This window comes from Protopterus annectens, chromosome 13.part0 (assembly GCF_019279795.1).
Source record: "Protopterus annectens isolate FY-2018-M chromosome 13.part0, PAN1.0, whole genome shotgun sequence".
Lineage (NCBI taxonomy): Eukaryota > Metazoa > Chordata > Ceratodontiformes > Protopteridae > Protopterus > Protopterus annectens.
The window spans coordinates 1,161,673,026-1,161,690,869 of NC_056747.1; the positions used below are offsets into that span (position 1 = coordinate 1,161,673,026).

The window sequence follows — 17,844 nt, forward strand, 5'->3', positions numbered from 1 at the left end:
ACATCCAGTTAAATGGCAATCTACCTATGTTGCCATCTGTGCATCTAAAACCAATCAGCAGCAATGAGGATTTCCTTTGGAAATAGAGAAATATTCTAGAAAAAGTTTTATAAACAGATTTATTTTAGCTGTATAATTTAGATGAAAAATGGCTGCAGTAATAAGTTGAAATGCTCTTGCAGCCTCAAGACAGATATACAATGAATTGTCTTCCAACTAATAAACTGACCATACTCAAATTTAGGGTACACAGATTTAATGTTTTAGTCTGTTGGTTAAAGTAACTTTCTCATGGTTAAAGTGGACGATGCTTCTGAGGTAACAGTAGGTATTTGACATAACAGGAACATTGAGATTATGTTCCTTTCATTCCATTCCATTAGGCAAAACCTGGCTATTTTTATTTAAAACATAACCTGGCTGCTTTTATTTTAAAACATGACATTGTTCATTTTTATGTAACAGAAACACAAATAGGATCAGACAGAATGAAAATATTTCCAAATTATGGGTGGAATTTGATGTCATGTTTGACAGAATTGTAATTGAAAAGATAAAGGTAATATTGGGACCAAACAGATTAATTGTTTTAAGACTACACGTAACACAGTATGAAGATAATGTTATAGACCAAACTGGTCCACAGGCATGAAGCATTTTGGCCATACATTGCACTTGTACAATGGAGAAATTGCAGGATACACTTTACACTTATAAGGAATTTAGTCTGTGTTTGAAACTGGTAGAACAGACACATTCCAAATTTTGCTTGGAATAGCAGGATAATGAGTTTTAAGGACTTCAGTGACTCAAGGGGAATGAAAATGTTCCTGGCTGTGCTGCCTCAAATGAAAGTCACACAGAGCAAGAAGTATTCAGGTATTAAATGTATTAACAATGTGATATTAGCACTTGTCTGAACAGACGTGTAAGGAAATGTGAAATAAGATACACTTGGTACATGCCAAGTCGGCATGTTGCAGGCCATGTTCAGCCTGAATGGAAAAAGGGATTTAGGCCATGCTCGACACGGGTATATCAAAAAAGATAAAGGCTGTGCTGGCTCAGGTTAAATAAAAGAGGCTACATTTTCCAAAGATAGAATTAGAAAGTCCCAGGACCACCATAGGATTCTAATGTTTTACCAGGGAAAGTGGTATGATAATACTACAGATCGTAATGGTTCAAACACGAGTGCTATTTGGACATATATGGTGGAGGTACAGACTTCAGTAGGTGTTTAGCAGAGCTAGAATTAAGTATTAAGAGCGTGACTGGTTAGGTGTATGACAGAATTTAAAACCATGCTTGCCAAAAGTACCATGAACATTGCAGATAATGCTTGGATAGGCAATTCATATAGCTTAAGACTTTTATCACATGTGGATTGAAAATGTTATGGGTCATGCTGACCTAGGTGAATTAAAGCCATTCAATCACACTTGATGCAGGTAGAATGACATTGTTTTACATGATATTTGATCCAGGTGATTCAAGAATTTTAAGGCAATTTTCACAAACTTAGAGTACAAATTTTACATGCTCTGTTTGTAAAGATAGATAAGAAAAAAACTGCTAGGGTATGTTTCACACAGGTACACTAAATATCAAACAATATTTGCTGCAGATGACAGAGGGAATTTATGGCTATTTTAACAAATATAAACGTGATAAGTTGCAGACTATGTTTCAGTCAGAAATAGAGAGCGAGAGAGAGAGAGTTGCTTTACCAGACTTTTCAATATGAAACAACTGGAATGATACAGTCCATGCTTAATTCAGAAAAAAAAGGTAAGAAAATTCTGGGCCATGCTTAGGCAGCATGATAATGCTACACTGCAGGATAGACACAGATGGATGAAGGATCATTAGACATGACACACAAAATGAACCCTGCCTGTGGCCCAGGCTAATGGGGTTTGATTAGGAACCCTGGCACTGAAGGACAGGTATTAGGGAAGAGTGAAGGGATATGAACTGATTGCCTCTGCTGGGGGTTTCTGACTTTGTTATTTGTGTGCCTGATTCTAATCAGCGGGATGGGTCAGTGAGATAAATGTTATTACTTGTACACTAATTATGGCACGGAGGAACCTTATATTTTGGACAATATTCATGGCTTTGTCTGTCATGTGCAGAATTTAAGTGAGAGGAAGGGCTCAATAATATGTGTGTCATACTACTTTTATTAATTTATTCTGATCTTTCTCTAACAGATGGCAATGACTCAGTCTTACATTACACCTGCACCAGGAATGTAATGAATGTCTCTATTCAACAGGTTATGTGCAGCAATTGTCACCTTTGTCTGAGCATGATGAACCTTGCAGTAATGAAATGCAAGACATTATCACATTATTAATTGACAATGTGTGCATTTATAATATAACACTGAGTCATTATCACTTGTCAGGTAAAACCCTCAGCAGCCGTCACTGCTATTCACATTACTAGCTGTCATTATCACATTGCTGAATGCACATGCCAGATTTTGGTTTCTGTCACTGAGGAGTCATGCAAAAGTCTCCTCCAATTTCTTTCTTTTCTTTTTTCCCATTGTTTTTATTGTAAGATACAGATAAAGGTATCCATTGTGGTTATATGTTTCATATTTTTTTGTGAATGACTCTCCTGTCACTCTCCCTCCCTCCAGATAAAGTAAATGTATTTAGGTCATGGCAAGAGTCATTAGGTTAGTTCCCTCTTTGATTCCTTATGTCCACTGCTGAAAGGACACATGGAAATGGAAAACGCAGAGTTAAGTAAGACTACTGACACTGAAGTAAATCATGAGACAGTGCTGGTATCAGCAGTCTCTGTGGGTAGTCAGCACTGGTATGGAACCACTTCAGGTGCCCTGGAGTGCCATTGAATCCCATACCTGTCCAGGTTTTATTAGTAGAGTGGCAGTCCTGAGCCTGCTTTTTTTTTCTTTACATGTACCCTTTCTGTATCTCCTTGTCAGTATCCAATCATGCAGTATTTTGGCTAGAGTAAGAATAGGTTCATAGGTTGTTACTAGGTTATCAGCCCTAGGGCCTATACAAACCTAGCCAAACAATTCCCCAGATATTTCTTCCCACAATATTTACTTCCCTGGACCTCTGTCTAGTAGGGTGACTGACGTGATCCCGGGGTGAATTTCCTATCTCCCATCCAATTGTCAAGGTTCCTTCTGAAGAGGGCCAAGGAGGTGCTCTGCTTGACATGTATGGGAAGTCTATTCCAGAGTATGAGGAGTCTCTGGGTCAGGAACCTATCCCTCCAGCATGTTTTGCTCATTGTGATGACAAGGTTTAGATCCCTGGAGCGTGTGGCTCTGAGGGATTGGGATTTCTTTAAGTGGAGCATGCCCAACAGCTCTGGGTTTGACATGGCTTTATATGTTAAGCAGAGATCGCCTCTGAGTAGACGATATGCCATAAAGTATAGCTGGAGTTATTTTAGATGGTCAGCATAGGGCATCTGCTTTAGGCCTGTGATTCTTTTAGTGAAGTATTTCTGCGGCCTTTCTAGCTGTTACAGATGTCTTGTGAGGTACATATGAAATGGGGCGTTGTACTCTACAATGGGTCTAATGAGGGATGAATACAGTGGAACAATGACCTCCTTTTTTCTGGATGAAAAGCCCTTAGTGATGAGGTGTACCACATAGAAGGATTTCCTGACTGTTGTCCACTGTCCACCTGTGTCCCTAAGTCTCTCATCACACTTTCGATGTTTAGTGTACTGCCACCTATGTGGTAATTCATGGGTACATGTTTTTTCCCAAAGGGGATAACTATACAATTCTTAGCATTAAGCTTGAGCCCATGGTACTGGCACCAAGCATCTGCTTCTGTAAGGCCCTTTTGTAGAATATCCACATAATTTGGGGATTCTATAATGGCTCCCAGCTACTGTTTTGTGAAGACATTTGCATAAGGTTTCTCTGCTACAGTTTCGTATTTGTCCTGTCCTGAACTCTATTAGCTGTGGCAAGTATTACAAATCAGAATTTTGTTGCAAGATGTCACTTCAGCACAAAACTGTACAATTATGTTCAAAGCAAGGCAGTGAGAAACTGAATGACAGATGAGCTAGCCATACCTAGTTTAGTTTTCTTTTTTTACTCCTGTATTTGTCAGACAATATGCTACATTAAGAAAAGAAAAAGACCACTCAGTTAAGGTTGGAGTAAACGTAGCAGTCAAATCCAAAACAGTAATGAAAACTCCTCCCAAACACGGCTTTAAATCAGTGTAAATAGAAGTAACTTTATTAAAACAGAAGGTAAGTGCTTTCACAGAGTAACCTCTGCTTCATCGGACCATTACAGAACATAAAATCTCAGTGCTATTTAAAATAAACACTCAACCAGTCACAGAAAGTTCATCAATCATGTTTTTGTTTACCACGATTTGTACCCACAGCCACTCTAATAGTCAGTTAGGGTTTTCCTGGTTGGTAGGTATGGTAGGGAAAGATGTCATTAGCTGTCACAGTTTGTTTATGACTCAGGTCATGAAATGTATTATATGTTTTTATAATTTGGTAAATAGCTGTGATAGGAATCATTTCAACATGTTGACTAAGACTGCATTTTGAAGGCAGTATTAGTACTTGCAAGATGGTAAAATAACTTTGTCTGTATGCTGTACAGATGTATAGATATCACAGTTTATTTACAGCTCAGATTATGAAAATTAATATATTGTTTAATATTTTAGCTAATAACTGCTGGGGTAGGGAACATATTAACATGCTGTATAAGACCCACTTTTTGAAGACAGTATCAGTACTTGCAAAGTGGTAAAAGAAGTGTATTTGTGTGCTGTACACATGTGTAGATATCACAAATTGTTTATGTAAGCCAAGGAACCTTGTTGGCTAGGCTTACATAGGCCCTTGGGCCGATAGCCTAGTACCTACCTATGAACTTAGGCCATGAAAATTATACTTTTCATTTTTTGGTAAATCATTTTGCTAGGGAACATATCAACATGCTGACTAAGACCGCATTTTGAAAACAGTATTAGTACTTCCAAAATGGGAGAAGTACATTTTAGGACTAAGGTTATGAAAATTATGATATTGTTTCATATTTTAGTGAATGACTTAGCTAAGGAAAGATGTCAACATGCTAAGTAATACCTCATTAGTCCTTACAATGTGGTAAAAGAAATGCGGCCTTGCGATGTACACATGTACATATATCACAGTTTGTTTAGGGCTTATGTTATGTAAATTATGAATTTTTTTCATATTTTGGTAAATAACTTTGCAAGGGAGCATGGTAATGTGCAAAGTAATACCGTATTTTGAAGACAGTATTAATAGTTCCAAAAGGGTAAAAGAACCATGTCTGTATGTTGTTCGCATGCACATATATGAGTTTGTTTAGGACTTGGGTTATGGAAATTATGATTTTTTTCATAATTTGGTAAATAACTTTGCGAGGGAGCATGTCAGTGTGCTAAGTAATACCTAATTTTGAAGAGAGTATTAATAGTTCTAACATGGGAAAAGAACCATGTCTGTGTGTTATACACATGTACAGATATCAACTTTTGTTTAGAACTTAGATTATGGAAATTATGAAATGTTTTCATATTTTGGTAAATAACTTTGCAAGGGAGCATGTCAATGTGCTAAGTAATACCTCACTTTGAAGACAGTATTAATAGTTCCAACATGGTAAAAGAACTATGTCTGCATGTTGTACACATGTACAGATATCAAAGTTTGTTTAGGATTTAGGTTATGGAAATTATGACTTTTTTCATATTTTGATAAATAACTTTGCAAGGGAACATGTCAGTGTGCCAAGTAATACCTAATTTTGAAGACAGTATTACTCCTTACAAAATGGTAAAGGAACTGTGTCTGTGTGCTGTACACATGTACAGATATCACAATGTGTTTACTCTTGTAGAATTATGAAAATTATACATTTGCAATACTTTTCATTATTATGCCCATATCTTTGCAAGGGAGCATGGTGACGACACAAATGATGCATCATTTTGAAGCTGACATTGAACCACACAACTTGTACACTGATATGTAGCCTCTTCTGTTACAGGTGATGAGATATTATGCTTTATGAATTATGAGAAATATTATATTAATCATATTTCTGTGAATATCTCCATAAAGGAGCATCACATAGTAATGGTTAATGTATCATTTTAAAGCTGACATTCATACAAACAAATTAAATACAAATTGTATGGATCGACATGGTACATTGACCAATATATTGTGCTTTGTTTTTCCAAAAAGGTAAAAAATATGCACAATATCAGCATTCCTTGGCAAATATTTAATAATGACTTAAATAAGCACTATCAACATTTACACTGTTGGAAAGGTCAGTGTCTGCTGAACAACGTTTGCATTTACATTTTCTACTCTAGCTCTTATAGTTAAAGAGTTATGAGCATTTGTTTTCTGTATGGTATTACAAATGGATTTTCTGAAAATGAACTCAAGCTGCACTGTTGTTCCTATGGTGGAAGTAAGCAGGCAGCATTTTAGCATTTTCTGAGCTGCTCCAGAGTGAATGAGTTAATGGTCTGATTTAGGAAGAGCTCATTAACCTCCTTAGGCATGAAGGAAGGATTAGTCCTAAGAGAGACTCTGTCCTTATGGAAGATAAGGAAAGGAGGAATGGCCACCAGGGCTTGTATTTCTGATACCCTCCTGGCGGATGTGAGGGCTACTAGCAGAACTGTTTTCAAGGTACATAGTTTGAGGGATGCTGAGTGTGCTGACTCAAAAGGTGGTAAGGTAAATTTCTCAAGTACAAAATTTAAGTCCCAAGGTGGAGATATTGGTTTGCGAGGGGGTCTGATGTGCAGGACCCTTTCAAGAATAGCTTAACTTCCAATCTGGATGCCAAAGTAGGAATCAAAGGCAGACAAGCTAAAATGGCAGACAAGTGAACCTTAACTGAGGAATACATTAGTCCTGAATGAAGGAGCTCACACAAGTAAGAAAGGACCACAGGTACAGGAATCAGAAAAGGGTCCTTGTTTTTCTTTTGACAGCATCTGGAGAATCTTTTCCATTTTGATACAATGTTTCTCCTAGTGTAAGGCTTTCTGGCCTCCTGCAAAACACTGAGTACATCTGCTGAGTATAGGTGTCTGAAGGGGATTAAAACCCTAAGGTCAGTCTGAGATTGGTCACCTGGGGGTGTAATAGGGATCCCCTGTCCTGTGTGAGTAGTTCTAACCGGTGAGGTAACCTGTGATGATTGTCCTTGGATAAAAGGTGGAGGAGGGGAAACCAATGCTGTCTTGGCTAAAAGGGGGTCACCAGCAGGATTTTTGGTTTGTCCCTCAGAATCTTCAGAAGGCCCTTCTGAATTAGTGTGAAGTGGGGGGAGGCATAGAGATACATCCCCGCCCAAGAAAAGGAGAAGTTGTCCACCTTCCAAGCTTGAGAATGTGGATCTGTTTTTTTTCTGGGAGGAGGCAAACAGATCTGCTTGTGGAATACCCCACCTGTGAATAAGATCCAGGAACACCTCTCTGAGAAGCATCCAGTTGTGAGAGGGTGCAGAAGTTCTGCTGAGAGTGTCTGCCATAACATTCTCTGCTGAAGGGATGTACACTGCTTGCAGGTGGATATACAGCGTCAATGCTAATGTCCAAAGTTGAAAGACCTGACTGCGGAGAGGGTAAGATCTCGCCCCCCCCCCTGCTTGTTTATGTATCACAGGACAGTCATATTGTCTGCAATTATTTTCAATGTGCCTGGAACCAGGGCTTGTTGGAAAGTTTGCAAGGCTAGAGAAACTGCCATCATTTCTTTGATGTTGATATAGTCCCTTTGTCTGAGAGTAGACCATTTTCTCTGCACAGTGTTTTGTTTTTGGTTGTGCATAAGCACTGCTCCCTACCCTATATCTGAGGAGTCTGCAAAGATCTGCTGTAATGGGGGAGGTAAATGTAGGGGGATGCCCTGGTTGTGATTGATGGCAGAAATCCACCATTGTAGTTCTTTCTTCAGGCATGGTAGCAGAGGGAGAGGGGTATCCAGAGGATGAGAGTGTTGGCTCCACAGAGTTTTCAGAACCCACTGGATCTTCCTCATATGTAGTCTTGCCAGAGGGAGCATGGGTATCAGGGATGCCATGTGGCCCAAGACTCTTAGGAATTCTCTGGCTGGTAAATGAGGTTGATTGAGAAGGTTTCTGAAGTAGAGGGGGGGGGTCTGTGATTCTCTGATCTGGTATGAAGGTTGTCATCCTGTCTGTTCTGATCTTGCACCCCAGGAAAATTAGGTCTTGAGTGGGGGTCAGGTGGGATTTCACCTTGTTTACAGTGAACCCTAACTCTCCCAGGGTAAAGGTCAACCCTTTGTAGGTGGTGGTATAGGGTTTGACGGTCCTAGTGAAGTATTAACAGGTCATTTAGGTAAGGGTATATCTGGATTCCCTGAGTTCTACAGTGGGCAATCACTGGAGCTAGGCACTTTGTAAATACCCGAGATGCTGTGGAGAGCCCAAAAGGTCTTGTGTCTTTCGGCTTTTCCCAGTTAGGGGTCGCCACAGCGAAACTCCCGTCCGCCAATGATTGGCAGTAGATTTTTACGTACTGGTTTGCCGGGCCTAACGCACAACCTTCAACGAAGGAACGCCCATTCACGCATGTCGCCACACAGAAGACGCTCTAACTGAGAATTGAACGGGCAATGTCTAACTGTGAGGCGACAACGCTACCGCAGCACCACCACCGCAGTGGAGAGCCCAAAAGGTAATGCGGAGAATTGAAAATGCAAGGAACCTACTGAAAAGTGTAGGAATTTCCTGTAGTCTGGGTGTATGGGATATGAAGGTAGGCGTCCTTCAAATCCAGAGCTACCATGAAAACCTGGTTTCGGATAAGAGGCAAGAGTAGCTGTAAGGTCAGTATTTTGAAGGTGTGGACCTTGAGAAAAAGGTTCAGAACAGATAAATCCAGAATTGGTCTCCAAGAACCATCTTTCCTTGGGACCAGGAACATCCTTGAGTAATAGCCCTTGTTTCTCTGCTGGGTAGGTACACTTTATATGGTACCCTGAGCCTGTAACTGGTGGAGAATGGAGGGGAAGAGATGAATCTGGTTTGATGGAGGTTGTTGGGATGTAGAGGCTTTAAGTTACAGTGGAGGTGGTCTGGCTTGGTCAGACTGACTCCAAAAGTAAGTCGAAGAGGCAGTAGCGGGGGGGGGGGTTCTAGGAGTGGAGTGTTTCCTAGATTGCCTTCTTCCCTTGGGCCGGGGTGGAGCAGAATGAGCAGACTGCCTCCTAAGGAAGCTAGTCCTTTGTGGATAATTCCTGTGGTATCTGGGGATAGGTGACACCAGTAAATGTTTCAGAATTTGTAATTCTTTTCCCTTTTTGTGAAGGGATCTGAGTAGTTCTGCTAAGGCTTGTCCGAAGAGAGCCTTATTATCCAGAGGGGCATCTAGCAATTTGGTTTGAACATCCAAAGGTAGGGGTTGTAGTCTCACTCAGGAATATCTCTTCAGAACAGATCCAGAAGCTGGCAGTTTTGAGGAGGCTACCACACCATCATAGCTGCACTTTATGGAGTACCTAGTCATTTGAGATGCTGTGGAAAGAAGGGTGCTGAGTTGTGTCTTAGCAGGTGAGTTTGCTACCTCAGGTAGGAGTGCTGAGGCCTTGGACAGTGTGTCCAAGACGTACCTAGCCATGTGGGTTTGGTAATTAAGCGCTCTAATAGCAAGAGTGGAGAAGGTATAAACCTTCTTACCTAGTCTATCCATGAACTTACTGTCCTTGTCAGTAGGGTAAAGAGAAGATGAGGGGAGCTATCTGGAGGATTTATCAGCCGGAACTGCTATTACTGCAGGGTCTGCTGGTGGGTTCTTAAAAAGGAATTAGAGTGTCTTGAGGCACTCTGTAGAACCTGTCTGGATGTTTGGCAGCTGGGGGTTGGGAATTGGGGGCCTCGGAAGCAGCCAGAAAGGCATCCTGAAAGGCCAGAAGTAAGGGAGGGACAGCGGAAGAGGAGGGTTGCTCCATTTGGAGTAAATCAAAGTACCTCTTCTTTGTGTCAGAGACATCCAAGGCCTGCCATTTAAAATATTCCCTCATAAGAGAGACAGTATCTCCAAAAGTGAACTCCTCTCCTGGAGACTCAGGACTGATGGAATCCTCTTCCTCAAGAGAGATAAGGTCCTTTGGGGAATCAATCTGTGAGAAGTAGATCAAGGATTCCTCAGAGGAGGAATAATCTTCCTCTGATACTTCTAAGGCCTGCACTGGAGGGATGGCAGATTGGGGTAGTTGTGTTTGAAGGGCCTGGAATGCCCTGAAAAGGTTCTGAGAAAAAACTTTCCACCCAGGAACAGGTTGTTCTGAGTGTTTCAGCTTCTGTTTCCTCTTCAGAGGTGTAGAAGGTTGTGTATGTTTAACAACCGTTGTCTGGGAGGATGGTAGGGTAGGAGTAGGCCCCTCTGATGCCACGAGCCATGGTTCCCCTCTGCCATCAGGAGCTGATGGCTGTTCTACCTCAGCGGATGTACTCATTGTTTCTGCCAACCCAGCTTCCACTTAGGTTTCTGGTATGGGTTGAGAAACGAAGGTCCGATGAAGAACCAGGCTTTCACCTGCCTCAACAGCCTCACCGGATGCCCAAGGTGCAGTGTAGGAATCGAGCCTAACTTCTTTGGCCTTCTTCCAAGGCAGCTCGTCAGAAGTGCCTAACCCACCCTCCATTCCTAACATCAGCACCTAAGTCTTTGGTTTTCCAAATATAATCTCATGTTTGGCACAAAAGATTTACAGATCGCACAAGACGTATGGTTGTGGGCTTCGCCTAAGCAAAAAAACACACTGATTGTGCGCGTCCTTGTGAGGAATTTGTCTCTCCCATTTCTAGTGGACATGTATGTCTGAAAACTAGACAAAAGATACCAAAAAATCCCAACAGGGCACTTATCTGTATCGGTCATCTGAATAAAGTGAGCGAACAGCTTCTCGAGCTGGTGATCAGGAGTCCGATGTTCACTGCGGCAGAAAAATTCTGAATGGGGTACATGTAGACGTCACTTTTATGGCCTACGTCAGTTTATGGCTTTGACACCAGACGTCTCACATACCCCCCACCTCCAAAGACTTTGGTATACTGGCCGGATGTCCGGTGCTGCAGGCAGCAACCCCCCCCCCCCTACTATTATGAATATTGCAACATGAGAACAGAAGGACATCTAAGAAAGGCCTAGTAGACCAGGTAAATTAGGAGAGGAGCTGGTGGTAGCTGATGGTCAGCTGTGAGAAGGGAAAAAAATTCAAAACATCTTCTTGAATCTCCTGTGGGTCATCTCATTAAGGAAGCAACAAATATTGCAAGTTTATGTCATGTTGGACATAAACATACAAACCACAATTTATGGCTGTAAGACTCTGCTACCTATTTGCAAAAAGGGAAGCTGTTGTATGATGAATTCACAGCTAAAATATAAAACTGCAAAAAGCTTTAGTGAAAAAAGAACAAAAGAACATAAGGGATACTTCACAAATGATTATCAAGCTTGATCCTGCAATGGCAGGAAAAAATTAGAGACTGCACCCATTCATAGATCTAGTAAGAAGTTGTCTGTATGGGTGAAAGACAACAGAAAGTGACTGATCCTAGTGTTAGAGGACAGCAAGTCCTCTGTATTTATTTCTTCTGCAACATGTAAAAGCAAGACTACCAACCATATGCTGTTAATCATCTGTAACAATAGGTAGGCATCTTTTTGACTGCTCACACTTTTCACTTGCTTTTTTTCCATCAGCCGCCGTCATTAAGATACTTTTGAACATTTTCTCACAATGGACCTAGTATACATAACATGATAAAAATGCACAATCAAATCAAGAAATGGTGAACTAGAGAGATACTCTGCCTAAATGAAGCACTTACGAGCAATGCAGTAATCTCACTGGACTTCCATGTACTGCATATTTTTGCCACAAGGCTATGCACACATGTCAACACTCCAGCTGAAAAGACAAGAACAATAAGACTCACATTTTGCAGTTACGGAGTAGCCACCAAGTGGAGAAAGATGTCCTTCTACAGCATCAAACCCGGCAGACACCAATACCACATCTGGAGAGAACTCAAAAGCTATTGGCATCACAACTGTTCTGCAGAGAGAGGGGTAGAAAAAGCATGAAACAAGTTCACAAACAAAGCAGTAGCACTACATACCTGGTGTTCACATTGCATCTACAAAGGACTGAATTAACTGCTCTGTCAAAATTCAGAGATGTGTAAAGTACATTACTGATTCTAGGGAGGGCAAATTAAGTTAATACCCAATGACAAGCATGACTTTGGAAACTACAGTTCTGCCACACAATTTAGTGCAAATAATTAAGGTTATCATCTGCTAACAACCTTCTTCCTGTAGTTTGGAGTTTGAGTCCTTCAGTCTCTAATTATAAACTGTTGCTTCAACTAAGTCTCTCAATGAGACAGTGCTTCCAGGCTTCCCCTGAAAACAAGACCATCCACCTAGTTTAACTGGTTAAACAAACAATATGATTAAAGATGGATATAATATACTCAGATTATACTCCATGTACAGATGCAAAAGAGTTACAGCAATTATACATGAAATATGGATACACTTCACTTAATGAATGTCATGGTAGCGATTTCCAAGTACAATCCTTTAAATGGTACTTCGAAAGGTGACACACACGTGTCCAGGTTTCCTCATCTTTTTTTAATGTGAAAATAATGTGGTATTCAAAGGCTTCCAGAAATACAGTCTTGAAATTATATTGTAATAAGCTGATCATGTGCTATTCATCTAATAAATGAGACAATCACTATTAATGCTAACATTCAGAGCTCTTTTATGTTGTGATGCAACATTTATTACTAACTTGCATACTCTATTTGCAGTTTAATACTCATTTTTATCTTCTGTTATGCACACTCCACCCCTTTGTCTCTTCACAGCCTTCTGATATCACAGGCATGTCTGAGGTATGATCCTATATTAGTGCCTCTGAAGTAGAGGGAAAATGCCCAGGCAATGACCAGATGACCCAAGTTCAACCAGCAGCTCTGGCAGCAGATGACTCTGACATGCAGAAAAGGAACAAAGTGGATGAGCTTGCTTCATGTCGGGGGGAAACAGTATAAGAAAAAGAGAGTTCTTCAGGTGGTTATCTGAAGGAAAACTTTCTTCAGACTCGAGTCCCCATTTTGTGGAACAGGAACTTGAGAAAATAGTCTAATTCTTACTTCACCACAAACTGGAAACAGAACAGCTCACCACCACACAAGGAAAAAAGCCAGTGATTACCTTTATATTTTATTAAAATTATAGTCCAGCCCAGTAGTAGATCCACAATGTAGTCCCACAAAACAGGCAAAATAAACACATACTGGACCCAATAAAGATCATCCAATAAGTGAGATAGTCTAATTCTTTTTTTTAAACACCTTTATTGAATTATCACATATGACACAGGCAAATTTACATTTATAAAAAAGTAATCAAACTGTATTAACAAATTAACATTTACAAACATTATACTTCACATATATTGCTATATATCATATAACCTAAGCAACATTACATAAATTATTCAATTCATACCTTTTTTTTTTTAAACAAGAAACTTTTTTATCAAACCATCACTTACAACATAAGCAATCATACATTTACATAAATGAAAACAAACCACACCGACACAATCCTGGTTGCAAGCATTTTACATCACAAACCATGCCGACACACTCCCATTTGCAAACATTCTACATCACTTATAATGTACCTAATCATTTTAAGTCAAACATTACACAGCTCATTTAAGTCCTGCCTTCTTTTAAATCTCACTCCTCCCCTGTATGTAATGTTCCCAAAATTCCCATTTTCCCTATGTAGTTTGCTCCTACCCTTTTCTAAAGATCTCATTTCCAGTTGTATTATCTCTGTTACTATATTCACTACTTCTAATACAGATGGTTTAGATGCATTTATTTATTTGCTTGACATTTCTGGTCATTGTGGATTCTGTTCAGCTGGTTTCATAGTGGGGGTTGATTTACTTTCTGTTGAAGCCAGCCTATCCAACATGTGAGGACAGCTTTTTGTGTTATTTGATTCCCTGAGGCTCTTACGTTTTCCTTTATACTACTGTGTAAGGAGTTACAATTCTGTGAGACTGTATCAGTATCTTAGCTGCTCCTTGTGGCTTAGCTGTGATTGATTCGATAGCCATCTGGATACAGAAAGCCTATAAGTATACTTTTTTGCACTTAATCTGTTTCAGTGATAGTTAACAAAACTGTGCCGCATATATTTATTTGCTTGATATTGCCAGTCTCTGTGTCTGCATTTTGTTTTTCTGTTTTAGTGATAGTTAGCAAAACTGTGCTGCATTTTTTGATTTGCTGGAGACTGCTTTTCTTGGTGTCGGCATTTTCTTTTCCTCCCACTCTCCCACCCAAGTGTTGTTGTATTCTTAAACTTAGTGGCTTTGGAACTGCCCGCTCAAGCTGTAAATTTGATTTTTAACAATCCTCCCAGTCCCATCTCATTTGCTTACTGTACTGAGTACAATGTGATCACTTGGGAAGGACTACCCCCTTGCTTCTTTGATTTTGGACACTACTCCCAGTCCCATCTCATCAGCTCATTTTACTGTGTACAGTGAGAGCATTTGGGAAGGCCAAACCTTAGTTTCTTAACCTTGAATTATCTTCTATTCCTTCTCTCTCCACAAAAAAAAGTTACACTTTATTCAGTTGCTTTTACTGTGGTTGTATTCTTCCAACTTTTTTTACCTTATTTTGCCTTGCTGCTTGCTCTTAAGTGTTGAAGTGCTTTTATTCTGCTGTACTTATTACTGATTGTTAGTAGCCTGATTAAATTTGTCTGTTATTCTAACCCTTTTAGTTTTTGTTTTACCACTTGAGCTTCAGGCCAGTTACTTTACATTTAAGAAGGTTTTTGTAGTCTACACTCTTATGGAAAAATCCTTATTAAAACCCTCTCTCCCTAAGTCAATCCAAGTTTCAGATGGATGGACAATTCCCATCAGTTTCTCCTGCCATCCTGGTCGACATGGGCATGCTAAGACAGTGCAGCAACTGCCTCATGTTCACTGACAACCCTCTTCTCCTAGCACATAATTCTTCTACTTGTGAGAGATGCATCTATATCAGTAACCTGGAATCCAAGCTCTCTCCCCACCACAGTCAGTACTCCTGACAAAGAGGAGACTGCCAGCACAAACACCACACCACCCACATCACATAGCCAAGCACAACACACACACACACACACACACCTATACAGACATCTTCAATTAAAACTTACCTAAACAGCAGAGACCTACAAAACACACACACAAGCATTCCACACACAACACCAAACACATTACACACAGCAGACAACAAACCAGTGTCTCACAAACACAGCCCATAAGGCATAACAATACACTCAGACAGTCCATAAGGCACAACAATAAACAATCATACTAGTCATTGGCGACTCACTTGTGAGACACACCGATGTCCCCCTCATCAGGCTCGACAAGGAGAAGATCACTGTCAGTTGTCTGTCAGGTGCCAGAATCCACCACATCATGCATGCACTTAAGTCTCTCCACAACAAATACATGTATGACTCTGTCATTGTCCATGTTGGTGTGAATGACTTGAGAAGTACCTCCCTGGACTATATGAAGAGAGAAATGATTGTGCTCTCAGAGTAAGTGTCCCAGGCAGGTATGACCCTAGCCCTAAGCAGCATTCTACCTTCACCAAGAATAATACCACAATACAAACAAAAAATAATTGACTTCAACAATTGGCTTAGTTTCTGGTGTCATTCTAAGGGGATCCAGTATCTGTCTGCCTGGGATGACATGGTGACAGGCCTTGATGCTTTGCTAGAGATGGCCTCTGCTTGTCACCCCTGGGATTCAGGATTCTGGCCAAGGCTCTTGCCTCCCCCATTGTGCCTTTTATTTAGGCAATATCCCAAAGACAAATCTTCCAACATAAAAGATCTGTCAAAAAGCAAATTGAAGGTCATGCTGCTTAACGCTAGGAGCCTTAACCTGAAAATGCACTCACTGGAGGCCCTCCTTGCACTGGAAGATACCGACATCTGTGCAGTCAGAAAAAAATGGTTCAAGGCTGTGGAGAGCACCCCTTTTTTACCAGGCTATTCCTCATTCCACACATTCCAACCCCAAAATGAGGTTGGGAAGACAAAGGGTGGTGGAGTTTCTATTTTTATTAAAGACAAGCACACATCCAGACTGGTTTGCAAGCATGATGCAGTAGAACTTCTCCAGGTGCAACTGACAGTTGGCAAGACAATCATCCAAGTTATAGCCAGCTACAGACCCCCCCCCCATGACTCAGGACATCCACTCCTCCTACTTGGACCTACTTGACTCATTCAAGGTACCTCCTAACACCCTGATCCTTGCTAACTTCAACTACTCCACTACAGACTGGGTGAACTATTCCTGCTCTAATGCATTCACCCAATGATTCCTTGACTCCATCAATTCTAACATACTAGACCAGCTTGTCTCATCCCCCACAAGGGGAGATATCATTCTAGACTTGGTCCTTACCAACATGGGTGACCACTGCACCACTTCCATAGTAAGTTCTTCCTTGGTGGGATCAGACCATCGGTCTCATTTGAAGTGTCTATCCTGTCCAAGCCCCCCCCCCCCAGCTGTAACCAGGCTTAAAAACTTCTTAAAAACTGACTAGAACCTTCTAAGGGAGGGTATCAGTAGCTTCACACCACCGCCCCCCTCAGAGGATGCAGACAAATATGCTGAACAGGATGCCAGTGCAGTATACAAGCACCTGTGCAACTGCATGGACTCAGCCATACCTAACAGAACTAAAACCTGCTCTTCAAGGAAACACAAATCCATCTGGTGGACATCCTCTACCAACAAAGTCAATTATGAATTGACACTAGCCTCTGAAACAAAGGCTAACTGCAAAGCCCTTTTTAGTTACGTTATAAACCTCCATGGCAAAGCCCAGGTTTGTTCCGAATTAGTTCTCAATGGTACCACTTACACTGATCCTGTTGACTTAGCCAAGCTGCTAGCAGATAGGCTCAGCACAAACTTCACCCCTCTGTCCCCCCAAAGGCCCATTCAACATCCCTGATACTTGCCCTGCACCTCACATTTCCACAGATCAAATGTTAAAGGCCCTACCCAAGGCAAAGAACACAGCTTCCATGGGACCTGATAGTATCCCAGGCTGTAATCTGCAACATCTCCAGCAAGAACTAGCCTTGTCATTGAGTACCCTATTCATCCATAGCCTAAATACAGGCTTAATTCCAGCAGAGTGGATAACTGCCATTATCATCCATTTGCACAAAGGTGGTACCACTACTGACCCTGAAAACACTCACACAATTATCTTGATAAGTCTGATTTGCAAGACCATAGAGCGTATTATTATGAACCTCATAAACAAGGATACAGGCAATCTCCAAGAACTTGATCCCACCCAGTTTGGATTTGTTAAGGGCAGATCTTGCCTGTTGAATCTGGTTGACATTTTTGAGACTGTTACCAAGGCACTGGATGAGGGAAAGCCAGTACATACAGCTTACCTTCACTTGGCCAAAGCCTTTGACTCAATCTCCCACTTGGGCATCACTGAAAAGCTAACACAACTTGGCGTAAATCCCTATCTCATCAGGTGGGTGGCCAACTGGCTCACAGATAGGACCCACAAGGTCAAAATAGGTGCCACCACCTCTGACAGGAGACCTGTCGCTAGAGGTGTTTCCCAGGGATCTGTCCTAGGACCCCTATCTACTTCTCAGAGGTCCAGGCAAA

General features: G+C 41.0%; 1 protein-coding gene across 6 annotated transcripts in view; it reads right to left on the bottom strand.

Moving 5' to 3' along the window:
* The window catches only part of HDAC5 (histone deacetylase 5), a 2,571,411-nt gene that overhangs the window by 140,117 nt on the left and 2,413,450 nt on the right, over nt 1-17,844 (bottom strand). For 5 of the 6 annotated variants that reach the window (XM_044055165.1, XM_044055164.1, XM_044055163.1 and 2 more), the window contains one exon: nt 12,014-12,132. In XM_044055165.1, coding sequence (XP_043911100.1) covers nt 12,014-12,132 — 119 coding nt within the window. The remainder of the gene's footprint in view (nt 1-12,013; nt 12,133-17,844) is intronic. The other variant, XR_006362616.1, reaches the window with a different exon arrangement.